Consider the following 18,868-nt stretch of genomic DNA (forward strand, 5'->3'; position numbering starts at 1 on the left):
ATGAACATGCATTACATTTTCGAACTTGGAGGAGTCCCCTCATTTGTAGATATTGTGATACGCTTTTAGCTCCAGCTTCAGTCTGTATGCATATCATCTATTTTGCACAATACTCAAGTGCAATATGGCAATATGGACTGGCATGTATGCAAAGAATTGAATAGCTTTAAACAATCATTCCTATGTTATTAACAAGAACTTAATCCTACTCTGCCTCGGAAACATAAATATTATTATCTGAGTTCACAGGATATTCTCAAAAATATTGACGGCAAAAAAAGCATCAAAATCATCTTCAATAAGCTCTTTCCGTCACAGAGACCAAAACCTGCAGTCCCGAGGCGTTCCAGTGTCCTGGATCACATATGTGTATCCCTCAGCGTTGGAAGTGTGATGGAGACAAAGACTGTCGTGATGGCGCTGACGAAAGCGTCAAAGCTGGCTGTGGTGAGTGCAGGCTGGGGGTTAAAAACCTCTTTACAACCCAGAGAGACAAAGAAAGACATAAATCCATACTTTTTTTTTATGTTTCAGTGTTTAACAACACATGCAGCAGCAATGAGTTCATGTGCCAGAACCGGCAGTGTATCCCCAAGCACTTTGTGTGTGACCATGACAAAGACTGCAGCGATGGCTCCGATGAGTCCCTGGAGTGTGGTGAGTGGAACCATGACCTCTTATTCCCGATGGAACGATTTTAAAAAGCTCTCTCTTCTTCCTCCCTCTTGCGTTTAACAAGGAGTTCAGCTCCCCTTCACCCTCGTGTTGTTTCACGCTGCAGAATATCCGACGTGTGGACCAAATGAGTTCCGCTGTGCCAACGGACGCTGCCTCATCCAGAGCTCATGGGAGTGTGATGGAGACTTTGACTGCCATGACCAGTCAGACGAAGCCCCCAAGAACCCACACTGCAATGGTGCAGGTTAGATCCACACAGGCCACTCCAGAAGCACTTTACTTATTACTTACTTTTATTTATTATTATTATTATTATTTATCTGTGCCAGATTTAGCCACATGTCTAATTTGCATCTGTAGCTTTTGAGCATGCTGATGTACATGGAGAAGGCACAACCAGTATAAGTACATATGTTAATGCACATAAAAGTGAATATGACCCAATACAGCTGGAAAGCACTCTCAACAGCTGTGACTGAAATGAATTCCTGAGGCTCTGAAATAATATCAGCACATTTTCTCCTCATTTATTTCTCATTTCACTTCTTTCTCTCATGGAACAGAGAAGAAATGCAACGACACCGCATATGCCTGCAATAATGGAAACTGCGTAAATGAAACAATGCTCTGTGACTACAAGGACGACTGCGGCGATGGCTCCGATGAGCTGAACTGCTTTATCAACGAGTGCCTGAACAGCAAACTGAGCGGCTGCTCCCAGCTCTGTGAGGACCTGAAAATCGGCTTCAAGGTAAGCGAACACCATGAAATTCTGACTCTGAGTCGGCGGCATGCAGTGTTGCTTTACCTGCTCTGTGTTTTGCCTCCTCGCAGTGCAGATGTCACCCCGGCTTCCGTCTGAAAGATGATGGGAAGACGTGCGTCGACATAGATGAGTGCACAACCACCTATCCCTGCACGCAGCGCTGCATCAATACGCACGGCAGCTTCCACTGCCTGTGTGTGGAGGGTTTCCAGCTTAGCCCCGAAAACCCCACCATATGCAAATCCACCTCTGGTAAGAGACATGACAAGATTAATAACATTCAGGAAATGTTTTTACGGTAAATCCACTCACATACGATGTCTCCCCTCCCTGCAGACGAGGAGCCCTTCCTGATCTTCGCCAACCGCTACTATCTGAGAAAGCTCAATTTAGATGGCTCCAACTACACACTGCTCAAACAGGTGAGACTTGCAGATACAGTATATCCTTTTGATGTGCTTAAATCCTACAAACTGTTCTGCAGGGGTTTATCTCTGGCCCAGACTAATGCAGCTCCTGTGCTTTGACAGGGCTTGAACAATGCTGTGGCTCTGGACTTCGACTATCGCCAGCAGATGATTTATTGGACAGATGTGACCACCCAGGGCAGCATGATCCGACGCATGCACATCAACGGCAGCGACGTCCAGGTCAGTGAGGATAGCGGACAGTGGAATGTGCTTCTTGGTCTTAACATAAAACCAGCATTTAAAATGATTAATTAATCTTCACTTGCATATGTGCATGTGCAGTGAAAACCCAGGAAAAAAATAATTAGCTTCCTCATTGTGAGGCTCAGATTCAAAAAGTATACACTGCTTGCTCATTTGTTAGGTCCTTCATCGCACATCACTCAGCAACCCAGACGGTCTGGCGGTCGACTGGGTGGGAGGAAACCTGTACTGGTGCGATAAGGGACGGGACACCATCGAGGTGTCAAAGCTGAATGGAGCGTACCGGACAGTTCTGGTCAACAACGGCCTGAGGGAGCCACGTGCTGTGGCTGTGGACGTACGCTATGGGTAAGACTGACGCTACACAACTGGGTCAAAAAGTAGTTGCAAAGTTTTTTCTTTGAGTCGGGAAAGTTTCTTTCATACTGTTTAGATGCCAGATGAGTGCAAAGTTAAACTGCCTACTTAGCAACATACGGTAACTGTATATTAGACTGTACTTGTAAAACCTGTTGTGTTTGAAACTTATTGTTTTAGTTAACAACCACAAGACATTTGGAACCCTAGAGAAACCTTATGTGGGTGTTAATTAGACCAGTAAATCTAACTAATGCAGCACATCCCTGTCAGGTACTTATACTGGTCAGACTGGGGTGACAGCCCCCACATAGGGAGGATTGGGATGGATGGCACCAACAGGAGCGTCATTGTGGAGGATAAGATTACCTGGCCCAATGGCCTGACGCTGGACTTTGTCAATGACCGCATCTACTGGGCCGATGCTCGAGAGGATTACATCGCATTTGCCAGCCTGGATGGGACCAACAGACACACAAGTAACACACACATAAACTCAATTGGAGAGTCTTTGTGCACTTTTCTAGTTGTCGTTCCTAACGTATTTGTCTTTGTGCCCGTGCCCCTGTAGTTCTGGTTCAGGATATCCCCCACATCTTTGCCATGACTCTGTTTGAGGAGTACATCTACTGGACAGACTGGGAGACAAAGTCCATCAACAGAGCTCATAAAACACTGGGATTGAACAAGACTGTGCTGATCAGCACCTTACACAGACCAATGGACGTCCACATTTACCACCCGTACCGCCAGCCTGAAGGTAAAACCCAGTCACCACCAAGTCAATTCAATTCAATTCAATTCAATAGGCTTTATTGGCATGACATTTGATGTGTTGCCAAAGCACAATTACAAATCAATCAAAACCTCATGTAAATCTTCATCTGTGTCCTGGTCCCTGTCTGATCTGCCCCTAATTCTACTTCTGTACGTTTCCTTGTTCTTCAGTGGCCGGCCACCCGTGCCAAGACAACAATGGAGGCTGCAGTAATCTGTGTCTGCTCTCACCTGAAGGGGGCTACAAGTGTGCCTGCCCCACTAACTTTTATCTGGCCGCCGATGGCAAACAGTGCTTGTCCAACTGCACTGCGAGTCAGGTGAGCGAGCCTGAGGCTATTGCTTTAGACATTTGCTTGCATGAACACTGTTATTAATTCGAAAATATAAATCCATTTCTCTTCCGTCCCTTCAGTTTGTTTGCAAAAATGACAAGTGCATTCCCTTCTGGTGGAAGTGTGACACTGAAGATGACTGTGGAGACCGCTCAGATGAGCCTGCAGACTGCCGTGAGTGATGATTGCAGCCTGACAACAATAACTCATAGTTATTGTTAGTGTTGCGGCATATTGTTTTCTTTGCTCTGGTTAATAATGTGCTGGGTTTTGCCTCTGTAGCTGAGTTTAAGTGCAGGCCAGGCCAGTTCCAGTGTGGTACAGGCATCTGCACTAACCCGGCCTACATCTGTGATGGAGACAACGACTGCCAAGACAACTCAGATGAGGCCAATTGCGGTACACACACCTACACATGCTTACAGCATTTCAGTCTTTTTCTGAGGTGTGCCTGTAATAACCTACATCCTCTGTTACCATCTGTTTGTTGTTTTTCCGTTTCCAGACATCCATGTGTGCCTGCCAAGTCAGTTTAAATGTAGCCACCCGAGTCGCTGCATCCCTGGCATCTTCCGTTGCAATGGACAGGACAACTGTGGAGAGGGAGAGGATGAGAAAGACTGTCGTGAGTCTAATTGCCCTTCTAGTTCCCTTAGGCCCTCTGTTACTTTTAAGTTTTTGCCGTGCTAGTGCCTAAGGGTTGCGATCTTCGTCAGAACAGCATGTATGTCTGTTCATTTATCTGAACAACACTTTGCTACAGAGCAAGATATCTCTACAACTTGAAGTATAACTAAATTTTGTCCCCACCGGATGCACCCTACTGTTTGCAGTGACCCCTTGACCTTTCTTCTATCGGCTCCCGTGAGCCACAGTTTCCACTCACACATCTCAAAATCTAATGAGCAGATAGGAAATTGCTGAACACTTTCACGCACGGATCTCTGTCCGTTTTGACCTTTCTTTTAGCAACGCCCTTAGGCTAAATGATGTTGCATAATGTAATTGCCATGACATTTGCTGCGCAGCACATTCATCCTGCACAGAGGGAGATTACATGAACTATGCTGTCGTGCCATCCGCAGGTCAAAATTTACATTTTAGCACCTTTAACTGCGAGGCTGTAAGAATAGAAAAATCGCCATCTCATGACGGAACGTTGCAGTCTCTAAGGGCCACTGGCAGGGCTTTAGCATTGTAGTCATTTTTAATTTGTGAAATTTGTGATTAGGTAGCAATTCTTCTGTATTCAGTGGAGTATCTGTCGGTCTCTTGTGCAGCGGAAGTGACATGTGCCCCCAACCAGTTCCAGTGTGCCATCACCAAGCGCTGTATCCCACGGGTGTGGGTGTGTGACAGGGACAATGACTGTGTTGATGGATCTGATGAGCCTGCCAACTGCAGTAAGACACAGCTCACCATTACTGCACAAAACGACACCTCTGCTGGTTCTCTAAATTTCCAGCATTAATAATAACACTACTATCTATCAATTATCTGTTAATTCTTTTACAGAAAGTGAGTGAAGAAGCCTGTATTCCCATGCTTAGTGTCAATGTGTCTAATCCATTAAATCCCCTCTATTGCAGCTCAAATGACATGTGGTGTGGATGAGTTCCGCTGCAAGGACTCGGGGCGCTGCATCCCGGCACGCTGGAAGTGTGACGGAGAGGACGACTGCGGAGACGCTTCAGATGAACCCAAGGAAGAGTGTGGTAAGGACGGAGTGGCGCATGGAGAAAAAAAGGACAGGGAGTTGGTAATAGGGCCATGCTTTTGCTTATTATGTCTATTTGGTGCTCAGATGAGCGGACATGTGAGCCATACCAGTTCCGCTGTAAGAACAACCGCTGTGTGCCTGGGCGGTGGCAGTGCGACTACGACAATGACTGTGGGGACAACTCCGATGAGGACAAGTGTGGTAGGTTCCCTCTGTTTTTCTACAGCCACAACCACAGCTCATTGTCTGTATGAAAAGAATTATTTATTAATGTGATGTGAGCTCTACTATAAGCAGAGATGCAGCGGGTTACAGTGGTAAGCAATGCACCACCTTTCACCGTGTGTTTGTCCGTTATATTTACTCAACCACACGCATGGTTGAGACTTTGATTTCTGTTTTTGCATTAATTAGTTCTGTGGCCATTTGCACATCTCACATCATCTCATGTCTATTTTGCATTTTCACACTGGCCTGTTGATGTGAGCCAGAGGTAGGTGTTTTCACAGTTTCAGCTCAACCATCCACAACCTTACCCAGTCCTCGGTGTGCCCCCAGCTTGTTTCTTTTGTTTTTGTTTGTTCTGTTAGCCTTTTCTTTCCCTTTCAATCCCACCACCTCCTGTAGCGCCTCCACTACATGCAGTACAGAATGTTGTTCCATCCCCACCTCTGTGCCCCATGAGTCAACCCTGTGATATGAATGATCAGCTTTCTTTTTTCCATGTACGTCTGGCTCTCAACAGAGCACCCTGTGTTCTTTTTGCAGTCTGCTCTATTCCCACCTTTCTCTTTCTCTTTTCCTTTCCCTTACGCCTCTCCTTGCTCCTTGCCTCTGCTCTCTGTTTCTGCTCAATTATCCTCCCTTACACACCCTCCTAAGCCATCTTCTCTCTGCCCTCAGTGCCTCGTCAGTGTTCAGAGAGCGAGTTCTCCTGCACAAACGGCCGTTGCATTGCCGGGCGCTGGAAGTGCGATGGGGACCACGATTGTGCTGACGGTTCAGATGAGGTGTCACTCAACACATTTCATCCCTGATTAACATTATGCTTTGAAATTCGACACACCAGGGATGCTAACGAAAATAATGTTCTGTTTTGGTTCAGAATGGCTGCGATGTGAAGTGTGACAGTGATCAGTTCCAGTGCAAAAATGGCCATTGCATCCCCATCCGCTGGCGCTGTGATGCTGATGCCGACTGCAAGGATGGCAGTGATGAGGAGAAATGTGACAGTGGTGGTAAGAAACGCACACTTATTTTCTCCGGGATGCTGAGCCAAACATGTAATGCTGAAGACGTGGATGCCTTTAGCAGCTTATGTTATGTATCATACGTTCCTCTTTCCTCTTCTCTCACCGTCGTGTTTCAGTGGGCAGACTCTGCCCCCTGGATGAGTTCCAGTGCAACAACACTCTTTGTAAACCCCTGGGCTGGAAGTGTGACGGAGAGGACGACTGTGGAGACAACTCAGATGAGAATCCAGAAGAGTGTGGTGAGAATCACTGCGTTTTCACATGTCAACGGTTTTCTTGAAGACCATTTGACACCTTGCTTCAATACAGTCTTCTCTCTTCCTTAATGGTTCTCTCCTTCTGTCCTAGTTAAATTCCAGTGCCCTCCCACAAGGCAGTTTCGCTGTCATAATGATCGTGTGTGTCTGGCGTTATCAAAACGCTGTGATGGCGTCAACAACTGCGGGGACGGCAGCGATGAAGTCAACTGCCGTGAGTTGTTTACTCTTACCTGCTTATTGTAAAGTCAGATTAACAATGGGATGATTTTTGCACGTGATAACCAGGGTAATGACCTCTCCGTGACCCCTGTACTCCTCCAGAATTGCCTCCTTCCACACCAGTATGTCAAAAGGATGAGTTCCAGTGCTCCAATGGCCGTTGCATCAGCTCTGTCCTGCGCTGCAACTACTTCAACGACTGCGAGGATTACGGCTCTGATGAAATCAACTGCAATAAGAAAGGTGTGTTGTGTCACGTCACAGTTGTCTTAATGAGAGTTTACACTCTGCGGGGTTATCGGTGTGAATGCATGCTACCTGTTTCTGTGCTTGCAGACACGGTGCTGAATGACTGTCGCAGTAACAGGACAGTGTGTGGAGATGGAGATGAAGCCCACTGTGTGGTGAATGGCACTGACTCTTTCTGCTCCTGCAAACCCGGCTTCCAGTCCAACGAACGCAACAGATGTGAAGGTACAGTTTTCTCGTTCCCTTGCTCCATTTTGCTCTTGAAGACTTAAAACTATGTGTAATGTGTATCATGTGGCCGTGTGTGGGTGTTTCACAGATAAGAACGAGTGTAAGCAGTTTGGAATGTGTTCCCACATCTGCAACAACACAAAGGGTTCCCACAAGTGCAGCTGCCACAAGTACTTCACCAGAATCAATGACACCTGCAAGGCCGATGGTGAGTACTTCTACCATAAGTGACACTTTTTAGCTTTCCAAGCTTATGTTTATCTATGTATACACTCTGTTTACACTGAATTTAGCTTACGTCCCTTAATTCTTTCACATCTCTGCTCTACTACAATCATCTGTTGCACCCCCAGCTCCAAGACAAGTGCTCTACATCGCCGACGACAGTGAGATCCGCAGCCTGGACCCTTCCATGCCAAACTGGCGCTATGAGCAGATCTTCCAGGGTGATGCCAACGTGCGCATTGATGCCATGGACCTGCACGTCAAGACGAACCGCATTTACTGGACAAACTGGCACACAGGGCGCATTTCGTCCTATGATTTGCCTTCTTCCTCTTCCTCCCCCAACAGCAACCGTAACCAAGGCCAAAGTGACTCGAGGGTCACAAACGTGGAGGTGAGTGTGTATATATATGCTTGTACTTGCATACATATGATGTAAACATAAACAAGACAAGGTAAAGGATGTGTTTCCAATTTTTTCTCGGTCTCTGCTGCGTTCAGATCCCTGATCTGAAGATGCCCCGTGGCATTGCTGTGGACTGGGTGGCAGGGAACTTGTACTGGACTGACTCCGGTAGAGATGTCATCGAGGTGGCCCAGCTAAGTGGAGGACGCCACCGCAAAACTCTCATCTCCGGCATGATCGATGAGCCTTATGCCATTGTAGTCGACCCCCAGAGAGGGTGAGCGGGTCTTGGGAGAGAATTAGCTACTTGTAGAAAATCACAAGAATGCAAATGGAGATTTAATGGTGATAGCAGCAGTGATAAATGGAGCTTTTTGCATTCCCTTCATTAGGAAAATGTACTGGGCAGACTGGGGGAACCACCCCAAGATTGAAACAGCTGCTATGGATGGAACCATGAGAGAGACGCTGGTGGAGGAAAACATCCAGTGGCCAACTGGTAAAACATGCACATCCACACTTTTCCTTATATACTAAATACAAAGTGTGAGTCTTTAATCTTTCAAACCTTTCCTAATTCCGCTCCCTCCCTCTCTCCGCGTAGGTCTAGCGGTGGACTACTTCAACGAGCGCCTGTACTGGGCAGATGCTAAACTCTCCTTGATCTGTAGCGTGAGGCTGAACGGCAGCGATGCAGTTGTGGCTGTAAACAGCATTAAGAACAGTTGAGTGGCACATGCTCACCATGGCACAGTTTGTGTTGTAATACTAATGATCAGTCTGATAGTCAGGACAGGTTGCAATTTGATGTGGGTGAACAATGCAAGACTGTGTATTTTAGCATGTGTACTGTCTGTGAAGCTGTCATAACATGTCCTCTCTGTCTCTACGCAGAGCTCCACCACCCCTTTAGCATCGACGTCTTTGAGGACTACATCTATGGCGTCACCTACATCAACAACTACGTCTTCCGAGTGAATAAGTTTGGCAAAGGCCCCATTGAGAACCTGACAACTGGAATGAACCACGCCACAGATATAGTTTTGTACCACCGCTACAAGCAACCTGAGAGTGAGTAGAAAACAGACAAAGCTCTCAACAGCAGCAATGCTCACTAAAACAAAGACAGTGAAGAAGAGAGGACTAAAGCAGGTAGTTCTTTTCCCTAATGTTTAACACTGGTTCTACTCTTCTGTCTCTGTCAGTGACTAATCCCTGCGACAGGAAGAAATGTGAATGGCTGTGTCTGCTGAGCCCCAGTGGACCAGTCTGCATCTGTCCCAATGGACGCACGCTGGACAACGGCACATGTGTGGAGCTGCCCACTCCCACACTGTCTCCCTGTGAGTAAACACACACACATACAGAACCCACAAGCCAAGACACTGGCGTCTAAATCCTTCAGTATGACCGAAAAACTCCTGCATCATCTACAGCTCCTCCAAGTGGTCCCTGCTTGGTCCAGTGTATGAACGGTGGCAGCTGTTTCCTGAACGCCCACAAGCAGCCCAAGTGTCGCTGCCAGCCTAATTATGGAGGAGATCGATGTGAGATTGACCAGTGCAGGGACTACTGCAAGAATGGAGGCACATGCACACCCTCCCCTACAGGTAAGGTGGCATTTTGTGATATCTTTCTTTTACTTGTGCAGTATAAGATAATATTGTAGATAAATAAAAAGTTAACGCTATGTAGGTTAAAATGTATGTCTTTGCAGGCCACCTTTATGCCTCTTGGCCCAGTAGTATGGCACATTCTTTCTCTCTCAGCACCCCCTGTTTCCATCAATTTATCCCTACATATGTCTGTCCTTCCGCAGGCTCTCCTACCTGTCGATGCCTGACAGGCTTCACAGGGCCAAACTGTAACCTGCACACCTGTAAGGATTACTGCAAAAATGGAGGCAACTGTACGGTCAGCGCCGGAAACCAGCCGACCTGCCGCTGCCCCTCTGACTTCCTGGGCGACCAGTGCCAGTACAGTGAGTGTTCCCTCTGCAGGTTTAGAAATGTTCTTCCGCTGAACAATGAGGAACATAACAGTAAAGTCAATCAGAGTACCTGTAGTAGATTATGATGTGGTGGTGCTGGTAAGCAGTGCACTTACATATTTATGTTTACATGTGTGTGTGTGTGTGTGTGTGTGTGTGTGTGTGTGTGTGTGTGTGTGTGTGTGTGTGTGTGAGCAGGAAGCTGTGAAGGCCACTGCCTGAACAAAGGTACGTGTCTGCAGAGTGAAAATGGCTCCAAACTGTGCCGCTGTCTGCCTCAGTACACTGGCAGCACATGTGAGATTGACAAGTGTCACTATTGTCGTGATGGCGAGTGTATCCCCAGCAACAGCTTCACATCTACAGACTTCACTTGCCGGTAAGAGCGCGCGCGCACACACACACACACACACACACACACACACACACGTAATTTACTTAACACAAACAAACGTACACATGCAAAACTGTCTAGTCAGTCCCATTGCTACCCAACAGTTTTTTTCTGTGTCCTGTAGCTGCACAAATGGAAGAGTCCAGCCCAGCTGTTATACATGTGATACAAACGAGTATTGTGCAAATGGCCAGTGCTCTATAAATCCCATCACCCGCCTTCCAGAGTGCAGGTGAGGAGCAGTGTTTTCATCCATAATTGTTCATGTTTGAGTCTCCGATGTATCATTGCATACATGTATATCTCTATTTCCTCTCTTCTTGTGTGTATGTAGATGTTCACCTGGCTGGGCGGGGCATCGCTGTGAGTCCGTGGCCAACAGTGATGGTGGCTCAGGATCAGGCGGACGTAAGTCGACACTTCTACCCCGATATCGATGTTAGAAGTTCCTTGAGTTGGATATGATGAGGATGACTTTGCTGAAATTCTCCATGTTTGTGTGTGCTTGTGTGTGTAGGCACAGCCTCCATAGTGATCCCTGTGCTGCTACTGCTGCTGCTGGTCCTGCTGGCTGCAGGAGCATTGTTCTGGTACAGAAGACGGATGAGAGGGTGAGTGACAGCAACACATTCAAAACAAGAGACAGTCGAGAACTCTTTGCATTTTGTATTCCCTCTTTCCCTCCCTCTTTCTCTACCTTCTTTCCTTTCTTTCGTCTGCACTTTTCCTCTCCTGTCTGTAATGGCATCTCTTCTGCTCCTCAGGTCTAGCCGGCCCGGCAAAACCGGCTCCAGGCGCTTGCGGTAACGGTTGCCAGGGTTACACTTTCCTTCCATACCCTCATTCAGTTCTGCATCCTGATGCTCTCTCTTTCTCTGTCCTTCCCTTACCCATAAGTCTTTGGTTGCTGTGCAGTGTTTGGTCCTGTGGTGAATGTCGCGCCATTCTCTCAGATGTTCATGGGAGCTGTAGCTCATCCTGCTCCTACAGTATCTCTTCTGTTTAACTCTTCAGAGCGGCTCCAGGGCAGATCTATTGAAAAGATGCATTGAATAGATCTGTCTATGCACAAGCTGGTGCTGTAGATCTGTCATGCTGTTGTCCATCATATTGTGCCATGTTGTACTTACTGTACTGTGCTGTGGTTTGTATTGTGGTAGTGTCTCTCATAGTGAGAGATGGACCGTGTGACAGCATTCTTCCAAGCTCAGATTGGAAAATGCAACGTGAAAAAATCCAGCATTTACTTAGAGGTAGATACCATAGTCGATGCTGATATTCATAGCATATTTTAGAGGATCTATTGTGGTCTTAAAGGATAGTCTGTACATTAACAGTCCTGTATCCAGGTCCACTGTGTCTGGATCTGTAATGGGCTACATGAATGCTGGTTTTGTGTTGGTGCCTGTGCTGTGGCTTAGTTCCCTCAGCCTGGATGGTGGTGAGAGTCATGTAATGCCTCTTCCCTCGCTTTCATAATGTGGCTGTGTCCCTGCTTGCACTGTTTAGGCTCTTAAAACCTTGAATAAAACACAAAGGTATGACAGTACCCTTAATATTTTGTGTAGGGCAAAGGGCTTCCAGCACCAAAGGATGACCAACGGGGCCATGAATGTTGAGATTGGAAACCCTGCCTACAAGATCTACGAGGGCGAGCCTGATGACGACGCCGGGGAGCTGCTGGACGCGGACTTCACACTGGACCCAGACAAGGTAGAGAAAAATACCGGGCATGCATATGTATACACACACGTTTCGTACCCTCTTCTCATATATATAATGTCTAATGGATGATTTTTGACTCTTTGCATCCAGCCCACCAACTTCACAAACCCAGTATATGCCACTCTGTACATGGGAGCTCACAACAGTCGCAACTCTCTGGCCAGCACAGATGAGAAGAAGGAGTTACTATCACGTGGAGATGAGGAGCCCCTTGTGGACCCCCTGGCATAGACTGTCCATTGGCCCCGATCACGCTATTCCAAACACACCCCTCTTCTTGCCTTTTAAAGAAAAACGGAACGAAAAAAAATCGACAAAAAGTGTGAGAGAAAATTGAAAAAAAGTGTGAACACTGTATAAAATGTACAAAAATGAAGGACTACTTTTGTATGTGATTGCAGTATTATATTTTGTTCTTTTGAGATTCCTCTGGTCAAAAATGAATAACATTTTCTATGAGAGATTTTTAATTTACACTTTGTCCCTTACCCTTTACCTAAATAGCCACTACCTCTGTGCAAAATGAAATGGAAACAAGAAAATCTGAAGAAAAGATGCTATCATTGGAGCAATTTTAATTTTTTATTTTTGTATGAATTGTATAGAAAAGAAAAAAACATTGTTCCATTTCACCAGTGCCAACTGTTTGTTGTTTGTGTTGACTTTGAGCGGGAAAGGCAAAACTCAAAGTTTTCTAAATCGGTACATATGTTGTCTTGCTGGGTTTCTTAGCGAGATTGTGTGACAGATTTGTGATAGCACCGTTTGTGTATAGCACATGTAAAATGTCAATACCAGATGGCAACTACAGTATTTCCACATAATTTTTTCTCAGAGAACAATGTTCATGAAATGATTGTGTTGTCTTCCTTGCACAGAATTCATATTTTTACGGTATAGTGTATACTGTAGGCTTTATACCGTAAGATGTAAAACAGGTATGTTTGTTTCTATCACATTGTATGACAGCTGGAGCTCATGTGTTGCTGAAGTGAGAGGATGAGAGGTGTTTTGGTGTGTGATTATGGCGTTGGAGTGAGGAAGTTGGTCGTGGGTTAAACATTCCAGGCAGAGTGATGCGTGGAAATTTCAGAGATGGTAAGGGTGAATGCCTTCATGGGTGGGCAGTTGGCCCTGCAAGCATGCCCAGGCCACAGCTTGCTAGTAATGGAGGGCCATAGCAAATACAAGACTTTGATGGACAGTGTCATGTCTGCGCCATTTAGTTGTCTGTTAAAAGGGTCTTCCTCCAGAAGGAAAGGGAGGCTGCAATTATGGTAAAAATGGAAGGAAAAAGATGATCGAGATGGGTCTTTTGCTTGTCTTTTATTTCTCCAATCCATTTTTTTTGTAAAGACCAGATAACATCCATCTGGCTTTGTGAGTAGATTTATCTTTCTACCTTCAGAGGATCGAAGTCTGTACGTTCACAGTTTTGTAATGACTCAGTCTTAAGTGCATTATGTTCATTTGGTCCATTTCTCGGTTCTTCTTGAGCTCTTTCTAATCTCTCACTCTCCTCTGTGCCCTGCTGCTGCTAATGCTACCATTCTGGTTGCTCTGACACGTCCTTACGCTCAGCCTCTGTCCCAAAATGCTGCTTCTGTCAGAAATGTGTCAGCCATATCTTAATGCATGTGAAAAGTAACACCAATCTTTAATGTAACTACAATAACAAGTTCTTATTTTGCTTACCTGTCGGCAAGTGTTATTTTATGCTGTTGTATATGTTTTGTCTTTAATTGAGAGAGAAGTACAATCATTTTACCTAAAGAACATTTTTGCAAAATCATACATGCATTTTCAGAATTGTTTTTTGATTAGTCCTTGTTTGTTTTGGGGTTTGTTTTTTAATGAAAAATGACACATAGCTTTTATAGTACACGATGCATGGAGGCTCAGACTTTCTTCTTGAAAGAGAATAATGTTTAATTTTTGCTGGAGTACTTTACAAACTAAATAACAGATATTGTTATAAATAAAATTTTAAAAATTGTACAGAAAACAAACCAATGTGTTTTGTGTTTTTTCACAACATGGGCTGATAAAGTGAAAAATACTGTGATGAGTCAGTGTGTTGGGTTAAACATTTATTAGGCAGTAAATCAGATCTTGTGCAGTGTAGACATAAAATAAAGTTACATTTATATATGCAGATTTCCTACTTACACTATTATAAATTGAAAAGTTTTAGCAATCCTTCACTAAAGAAATTATGTTTAATATGTGAAGATAATAAATTATAAACTGTTAAGCTGTAAATGCTGTCCGGTGCACCTCAAAGCAACTCTGATCTGACTCTGAAAATTACAAGAGAAGAGGAGAGACAATACAATAGTATGTGCATTTCAGTAATTGCTTGTTTTAAATAATATTCTCTAATTTTTTTGTGTGAAAACTCTCCTCGGCACTTTGCACCAAAGTCTTCACTCGATGCCTTTAGCCTTCAGCTCCTCTCTGACTCTGCTCAGGTAGTTGGGGTCAGGATACCCAAATCTGTGGAAACAGTATGTACAAGGATTAATATATGACATTTATAACATTTCAGTGGACTTGACATAAAAAAAGAATATATATTAAAAAGAACAAAGAAATTTGGCTACTGTACCTCTCTGATCCTCCTGACTGTGAGGTCTTGTGGTGAATGTCGTTCCAGGTCACCTGGTCTTCACACCCAGTCGTTCTGGACATCCCAACAGTGAAAATGAGCTTCTGGTCAAACGCTCTCTTCAACAGGTGCAGCACTTTATTGCCCTCTTTGCTGTCCGGCAGATATGCTATTCTTTGAATACCATGATAGTTCTTTCCAGGATTTGGATGCTTTTCCTGCAAAAGGAGAGTGAAATGTATACTTAGCTGACAACCATGTTAGAAAAAAACTTAAAAGATACAAAACTGACATGATGTCTCCAGATATTTAAATTAAGACATTTACCGTCTGTTTTCCACTTGGAATATCATAGGTGATCGTTATAGTGCCGCATTCTGGGAATCCAGGAAGGGATAGCCTACTTTGTCTCCATGACATCTTTCCATATGGCTGGTCTCCCTTTATCACACCAAAGACATCTTTGCATACAGGACAGATGGGTCCTATGCTTTCCTTTGACCGTGCCAGACACACGTCACAAAATTCATGTTTACACTTGAGTTGTTTCTTATTGGTAAATGTATCCATGCATATAGGACACTCTTTTCTGTCTCCTGCTGTTGCTCCCTCTTCTGTGGGAACTTCAGCGTTGTGCGTGCTGTACTCTGATTGGCCATTCAACACCAGTCCACCAGAGGCCCCCTCTGACTGATAAACATCTCTCCAGTTCGGTGGTGATGTGGCAATCTTCTGGTACAGATGAAGAAGAGCTCTGACAGCGTGGCTCTCCATCAACGCATTTCCTCCAGGTCTTTCGTAGCAAGCTTTGACTTCGACTTTGTCTTGACTGATGCCTGATTCCTTAAAATCTACACCAAACTTGTCTTTGATCGTAGCTACTTGCTTATGGTAGGAAGTAGTAATCAGCCTCCAGTTGCCCTCCTCCATGATTAGTCCAGCACTGGCGAGCGGGTCTTTGATGTTCATGCCAATGTTCGATGATGTGTTGGTATTCAAGTCTTTCTGTGTTACATTTAAGGACTTACTCACGGCATCTTGACCTTCTCTTGGCCCACATACAGTAATTTCTTCAGAGGTTAGAGTAAGCAAAAGCTTGTTCTTAGGACTCTGGATGATATTCAGTGTATCCTTCCACTCTTCTGAATCTACGTACTGGAGAGGAATAACTGAGCCATCAGAATCACCTATGCACTTCTGGACAAAGTCAGTGAACTCAGACAAAGCCTTCTGTGGGCCTTCATCTTTCTTGTCTCCTCCAAATGACACCTTCACTTCTGCCACCATTTCAACTCCATTCTCTTTCTCAATACGTTTAATTTCCTCCTTGTAGATGTGGTTCACATACCAGAAATGGCTCACTGGGAGAAAACACTCCTCTCCTGCTGTAGAAAGTGCTGCTGAACTGCTGGAACTACTTTGTTCAGCCGGTTGCTCTTGCTCCTGGATAAAAATAAAATGTATTAATTTAGTAAAAAAACCATTCATCTTTAATGTAATTAATTCCTACTGATTTACTACACAGTACATACATCTTGCGGCTCTGACACGGATGAAGCATCCTCTGGTATTTGTGTGTTCAGCTGCATCAGACTAACAGACATTATTTTGACTGTTTTATCATTTTCCCCTTTCCTGGTCAGTGTTTGTCCATTCAGGTCCTGAAGCTCTCTCAGGGCTTGAAAAGAAGACAAACACAAAATGAATTTGCCTCCAAAGGAAAGAAAAGAAAAGAAAAACAAACTGACTTTCAAAAACCAATATTAATAAAGGATGCAGCATAAAATGTATTGTAATTGGAGTCAACGTAAAATGTTGGCAATAGATTTTGCAATTTAATTTCAACTTCAAAATTCAAACAGTCATACTGCACCTGGAGTGGGTTCAATCTTTATCACAACTCTTCCATCGTCTAAGACATTTGAAATTGTGAAGTTCCTTTCTGAAGTTGAGAAGTTGCTTTGGTTGGCCCAAGTCTGAAGAGCTTTCTGCAGTATTACATCAAACTTCAGCGGTTGACCACCCTCTGACCACTTGACTGAGAGAATGACTTGAGCTTCATCTTTGACCTGTGATAAAGTCATCAGAGCCAGAAAACATGTTACAGTTGATGGTACTGTATTACTAAGCAAGACAGACATGCCATTCAGCTTAATAGGTCTGGTTTGAAAAGAACCTTTTGTAGACCACCAGATGACACCACGGGCACAGTTTCAAAACAGAAAAAAAGTGGTCATATATACGTATATGATATTGGAGGTAATATATGTGTTGTATAAATATGTAAATGTTGTATATGACATTGCTTTAATTACATTAGAGTTACTATGCAATACAAATAGATAATGACCTATGCAGACAGCCTCAATACAGCAGACAGCAACATGCTGTGATTATTTGAGACTAGCATCGTCTATTTTCAGACTTGTGGCTTCATTTTCATACTTTCACTTTCACATATACTTCACAGAAAAACATACAGACCTGCTGAAACTGGAACTGGATTTTCTAAGAGTTTCTAAAAACTGCTCATGTATTTGAAATGGAAATGCCACTGTTTCCACACTCTGCACCAGTCATAAAATCAAAACCTGGACTGGCACCAGAGACTGGTGGAAGTGATATCTGTTACTGAGCACGTAAGCACACGCTCACACAAATAAAATACCTACCTTAGCAGACACATCGTCAGATGTTGGAGACTGCTGGATTTCACTCTCTTCAGTATACTACACCAACCATGAGGGAGGACAGGATATTTAAATTAAAAAAAGACAATTGTGGCAATCAAAACTTCAAAACACAAACAACTTAATATTAATACCACAGCTCCCAGGACAGTGGTCTTTCACAATGTTCAACTTTAGTTTGCAGACTTGGCAGATGCAGCTACTCACGTCCATGGGCTCCTCTGTGTCATCGGCCGACATTTTGACAGTCGTCTTCCTTTAAGACACAGCGAATACTTGTGACATACAAGACAGCAGAGTTTGGTGTAGTCAAGCTGCCAGTACAAAACAACCAACAAATTATCTGTCAAATGTCGACATTATGTTAAAGAGGAATGCTACCGCTCGACGCCACTTTCGGTAACGACGGGCCGTTTACAGGCTGTAAACTTTGCTTTCCTTTTTTTCTTATTTGCTACATTTTTGCAACGTTACGTCACAAAGACTACGCCTGCTTTATGAACATACATACAGCACTTAAAACATGAATTTATGACACAAATGACTTACCTTCGCCTGGCTTTCAGCTTTACGCCGTTTTTTTCCTGGTAAGTGAAAGTGAAAGTGTCCGCTAGGCAAGTGACGTCACATTGAAGGCTCGCGGGTTGGTCTTGGGATAAACAGTTTTGAAAGATTTTTTACACAAGACTATACTTAAGTACAATTTGGAAGTATTACTACTTTACTTTATTTACCTACATTTCAGGGGAAAATATTGTCCTACTACAATTATTTTACCACTGCATTTATTTGACAGCCTTAGTTGCTCGTTACTTTAGAGATTCTGAATATTAATACAAAATATTAACAAATAAATTCTGATGTATTATTAAAAGATGTAACTACCATGCAGTATGTAAAGTGGCTAAACTTAGCCCCACCTTTACCAGCTGCAACATTAAAGTGATGCTTACACGTTAATGCATCAATAATTTTAATCCAATAATATAATATATACATTACATTATGGGTGATTCTGATTAATAAGTACTTTTACTTTTCTGCTTATATTACTGTAATTCTACTCATTTTGAATACAGAACTTTTACTTTACTCTTACTACTACAATGTGGTATTAGTACTTTTACACACCTACTTCTTCCATCACTGCTGACAGTGCAAGAATCAAGAAAATCCCAGCAGTATAGCAAATATTTAACTACTAAAATCATCCACTGTGTATCACAGAAGAATAATTGGCTCTAACAAACAATTCGTGGAAGGAAGTGATAAGATATACACAGTAGAACACACAGTAATAAAACAATGTAT

At 43.9% G+C, this 18,868-nt stretch overlaps 2 protein-coding genes across 3 annotated transcripts in view; one reads left to right on the plus strand and one right to left on the minus strand.

Annotated features, from left to right (window-relative positions):
- LOC139282325 (low-density lipoprotein receptor-related protein 1-like) overlaps positions 1–12,600 on the plus strand; it is an 83,562-nt gene extending 70,962 nt beyond the window's left edge. Inside the window, exons 53-91 of the mRNA XM_070901954.1 lie at positions 319–447; positions 535–657; positions 782–922; positions 1,242–1,429; positions 1,513–1,696; positions 1,781–1,866; positions 1,975–2,094; positions 2,279–2,466; positions 2,749–2,954; positions 3,047–3,235; positions 3,424–3,572; positions 3,668–3,761; positions 3,870–3,986; positions 4,093–4,212; positions 4,868–4,990; positions 5,177–5,302; positions 5,392–5,508; positions 6,211–6,317; positions 6,413–6,545; positions 6,677–6,799; positions 6,909–7,031; positions 7,142–7,282; positions 7,376–7,513; positions 7,608–7,727; positions 7,873–8,138; positions 8,246–8,427; positions 8,543–8,649; positions 8,755–8,874; positions 9,045–9,221; positions 9,356–9,493; positions 9,587–9,760; positions 9,970–10,131; positions 10,339–10,519; positions 10,659–10,766; positions 10,869–10,942; positions 11,052–11,145; positions 11,299–11,337; positions 12,103–12,247; positions 12,350–12,600. Coding sequence (XP_070758055.1) covers positions 319–447; positions 535–657; positions 782–922; positions 1,242–1,429; positions 1,513–1,696; positions 1,781–1,866; positions 1,975–2,094; positions 2,279–2,466; positions 2,749–2,954; positions 3,047–3,235; positions 3,424–3,572; positions 3,668–3,761; positions 3,870–3,986; positions 4,093–4,212; positions 4,868–4,990; positions 5,177–5,302; positions 5,392–5,508; positions 6,211–6,317; positions 6,413–6,545; positions 6,677–6,799; positions 6,909–7,031; positions 7,142–7,282; positions 7,376–7,513; positions 7,608–7,727; positions 7,873–8,138; positions 8,246–8,427; positions 8,543–8,649; positions 8,755–8,874; positions 9,045–9,221; positions 9,356–9,493; positions 9,587–9,760; positions 9,970–10,131; positions 10,339–10,519; positions 10,659–10,766; positions 10,869–10,942; positions 11,052–11,145; positions 11,299–11,337; positions 12,103–12,247; positions 12,350–12,490 — 5,393 coding nt within the window. The 3' untranslated portion in view covers positions 12,491–12,600. The remainder of the gene's footprint in view (positions 1–318; positions 448–534; positions 658–781; positions 923–1,241; positions 1,430–1,512; positions 1,697–1,780; positions 1,867–1,974; positions 2,095–2,278; positions 2,467–2,748; positions 2,955–3,046; positions 3,236–3,423; positions 3,573–3,667; positions 3,762–3,869; positions 3,987–4,092; positions 4,213–4,867; positions 4,991–5,176; positions 5,303–5,391; positions 5,509–6,210; positions 6,318–6,412; positions 6,546–6,676; positions 6,800–6,908; positions 7,032–7,141; positions 7,283–7,375; positions 7,514–7,607; positions 7,728–7,872; positions 8,139–8,245; positions 8,428–8,542; positions 8,650–8,754; positions 8,875–9,044; positions 9,222–9,355; positions 9,494–9,586; positions 9,761–9,969; positions 10,132–10,338; positions 10,520–10,658; positions 10,767–10,868; positions 10,943–11,051; positions 11,146–11,298; positions 11,338–12,102; positions 12,248–12,349) is intronic.
- Positions 12,601–14,319: 1,719 nt separating this feature from the next.
- On the minus strand, positions 14,320–18,155 carry LOC139282644 (uncharacterized). 2 transcript variants are annotated; one of them, XM_070902459.1, is made up of 8 exons: positions 18,107–18,155; positions 17,765–17,813; positions 17,540–17,596; positions 16,741–16,936; positions 16,400–16,545; positions 15,195–16,310; positions 14,868–15,085; positions 14,320–14,755 (listed from the first exon to the last, which is right to left on the minus strand). In XM_070902459.1, exons 2-8 carry the CDS (start codon positions 17,795–17,797, stop codon positions 14,686–14,688), a joined length of 1,836 nt encoding a protein of 611 aa, XP_070758560.1. In that variant the 5' UTR covers positions 17,798–17,813; positions 18,107–18,155; the 3' UTR covers positions 14,320–14,685. The 2 variants fall into 2 exon arrangements, with proteins under 2 accessions (XP_070758560.1, XP_070758561.1); XM_070902460.1 differs by having other exon boundaries at positions 14,321–14,755; positions 17,765–17,832; positions 18,107–18,128.
- Between the last annotated feature and the right edge of the window lie 713 nt (positions 18,156–18,868).

The sequence above is a fragment of the Enoplosus armatus genome, chromosome 3 (genome assembly GCF_043641665.1).
Source record: "Enoplosus armatus isolate fEnoArm2 chromosome 3, fEnoArm2.hap1, whole genome shotgun sequence".
In the NCBI taxonomy this organism is placed as follows: domain Eukaryota; kingdom Metazoa; phylum Chordata; class Actinopteri; order Centrarchiformes; family Enoplosidae; genus Enoplosus; species Enoplosus armatus.